Source organism: Simochromis diagramma, unplaced genomic scaffold (assembly GCF_900408965.1).
Source record: "Simochromis diagramma unplaced genomic scaffold, fSimDia1.1 OVJJ01000715.1, whole genome shotgun sequence".
In the NCBI taxonomy this organism is placed as follows: Eukaryota; Metazoa; Chordata; class Actinopteri; order Cichliformes; family Cichlidae; genus Simochromis; species Simochromis diagramma.
Genome location: NW_024387128.1, coordinates 2501873 through 2504454, shown reverse-complemented (window position 1 = coordinate 2504454; position 2582 = coordinate 2501873). Strand labels below are relative to the sequence as shown.

Genomic DNA, 2582 nt, shown 5'->3' with positions numbered 1-2582 from the left:
AAATATAAATAAAAATATGAAAACAAAAAGAAGATGCACATTCTCTGTCATATAGGCCTGCATGAATAAACTTTCTTAATCCTTTATCATCTGCAACTGAAAATAGTTGTGGATGATTACTATACCTTTCTAATGTGACGTTGTTATCCCTGGCTCTCTTTCTCTCCAGCTCTGTTCCTGTGCTATTGCGAGTGTAACTACCGCCCCACCCCCCTCCTCCCAGCACAAAGCACAAGGCTGCGGAGTGAAGCGAAAAAAAGTGCGAGGAGAGAGAGAGTACGAAGCCCCTCTGATGACACAATAAATAAATTGTGGCCACAAAATACTACTTCGAGGGCACGAAATAGGTATAATGTGCCCACGAAATACTTATTTGTGGACACGAAATACTATTTCGAGACCACGAAATAGGTATAACGTGCGCATGAAATGCTAAATTGTGGGCACGAATTGGGTATAACGTGGCAACGAATTATGCATTTGTGGCCACGAAATACATAACGTGCGCACATCATATTGATACAATTCCTGGACAGCTGCGTAGAGACACAAGCATAAAAGTAGGCTAAACCTATACACTATGGACAGCGACAGTCTGATTGAGTTTTATTTTAGGCTGGGAATGAGCTACAAATGCATTTTGAAAAGCCTGGCAATGCAAGGAACCATCATTACGGAGAAACATTTAAACCGGATATTGAGAGCCAAGTCGCTTTACAGACGTAAGTACGACCTGGACGCCGGGATAGATTTTATTGTGAACCAACTGCAAGGGCCTGGGAAGGAGCACGGTTATCGGTGGATGTTTACAAAGTGCAAACAACACGGCATTGCGATCAGGAAAGAAGACATCAGGATCCTCATCTCTTTACTGGACCCAGTAGGTTCCCAGGTTCACCAGACCAGACGTCTCAGAAGGAGGCAATATTTTGCTCAGGGGCCTAACTTTGTGTGGCCCCATAGACTCTTATGACAAACTGAAGCCATATGGGATATGTATTAATGGATGCATCGACAGTTACTCACACAACATCATTTGGCTGCGGGCCGCACACACTAACAGTGACCCAGAGGTTATCGGAGGTTACTTTGTGGAAAGCAGTGGAGAGTCGTGGGAGTTTCCCCAGGCTCGTACGAACGGACATGGGCACTGAGAACGTGTTGGTCAGAGACCTCCAGCGTTATTTACAGAGAAATGACGGGCATGATAGAGCAGGAGACAGAAGATACGTCACAGGAGCAAGTACCACAAACCAGAGAATTGAGAGCTGGTGGGGAGTGATGAGAAAAGCAGTCGAGCCATGGATCACGCTTCTAGGAGAACTGAAGGACGAAGGATTCTTCTTTGGGGATTTCATTGACAAAGCTCTGTCACAGTTCTGCTTCATGCCAATCATTCAGGTAAATGGCCCATACTATAATAACCAGTGGTGGTAATTAATTACATTAAATTACGCTGTTTTAGCAGTAAGGGTAACAAAATTACCGTTTACATCGTTAAAACGACGTTACCTTTACCGAACGGTAAATGCAATGTATTCCTAACGTTGTGGAAGTAGGTCAACTGCGCTCTGTATGTACGTAATGGAGGATGAAGCATCAACCCAGCCAAAGTTTTGAAATCAGGGAACACATTGCCAATTGAACTGATCAGAAGTCAGCACAACTAAAATGTTGTTTTTTTCTGATCGGAGGACATTATCCTTGTCTGCGCTCATTCTGCATCAGCAGTTATGCCGCAGCTACCGATCTGTCACTGCCAGTCTGTCAAAAGCAGTCAGGCTTCACGCATCAGGAACTCTTCAGCGCTGTATCATTGGTACATTCAGGTCTGAGATGATATTGGATCCCCTCATGGGATTGAAAAATATTGATTTTGTCACCTGTATTATGCGCATAAAGTTGAAAAGCTTTGCGCATCCGCACCAAGATTAGTATTAGTATTAGTATAAAGCCCAGATCCCACAACTCAGTGGTTTGCCTGGTGCGGTTCTTTCTTTTCTTTTTTTGCCATCACTCCCTCTTCCTTTGGTTTTCATTAAACTGCATCCAAACATTGCTGCTTTTCAATTCATTTAAGGATGCACCACACTTATTTTAGGCCATAATGACATTTTAAAAATGCATTGTATTACAGCTCTGACCTAATTCTTGTTTCTTCATCAGGAGGTATTGAATGACATCCGGAGTGTTTGGAATGCTCACCGTATAAGGCCCTCAAAGAATAACAATGTGCCCTGTGGGATACCTGATGTCATGCACATGGCCCCTCACCTTTGGGGTGCAGAAGACTGTCTCGTTCCACTGACAGAAGATTTGACCTTGTGTAAAAATAGCTGCACTTTTGTTAGTTCAGTCCCATGTGATGTGCAAGTGTTTGATTTGTGCACAATAATAATGGAGGAATCAAGCTTGGGATTCCCATCTACCATGTCCCAGGCCTTTGATTTATATTTTCATCTCAGGGATACAGTTCGTTCACAGTTATTTGAGGCTACTTAAATGGACACAAACATACAAATTTAGTACATTTTGTACTTTAGTACGTATTCCTACAGCTTAATGTACTTATTATTAAGTAA

General features: G+C 42.7%; 1 protein-coding gene across 1 annotated transcript; it reads left to right on the top strand.

Annotated features, from left to right (window-relative positions):
- The first annotated feature begins 637 nt into the window (after positions 1–637).
- On the top strand, positions 638–2582 carry LOC120743455. Its single transcript, XM_040047099.1, has 2 exons — positions 638–1401; positions 2167–2582. The coding sequence occupies exons 1-2, from the start codon at positions 988–990 to the stop codon at positions 2500–2502; spliced, it is 750 nt and encodes a 249-aa protein (XP_039903033.1). The 5' UTR covers positions 638–987; the 3' UTR covers positions 2503–2582.

Coding starts and splice junctions, on each gene's coding strand:
- LOC120743455 (XM_040047099.1), top strand. CDS start 988: ATGGGATATGTATTAATGGATGCATCGACAGTTACTCACACAACATCA. Junction 1,402..2,166: donor GCTTCATGCCAATCATTCAG/GTAAATGGCCCA, acceptor TTTCTTCATCAG/GAGGTATTGAATGACATCCG.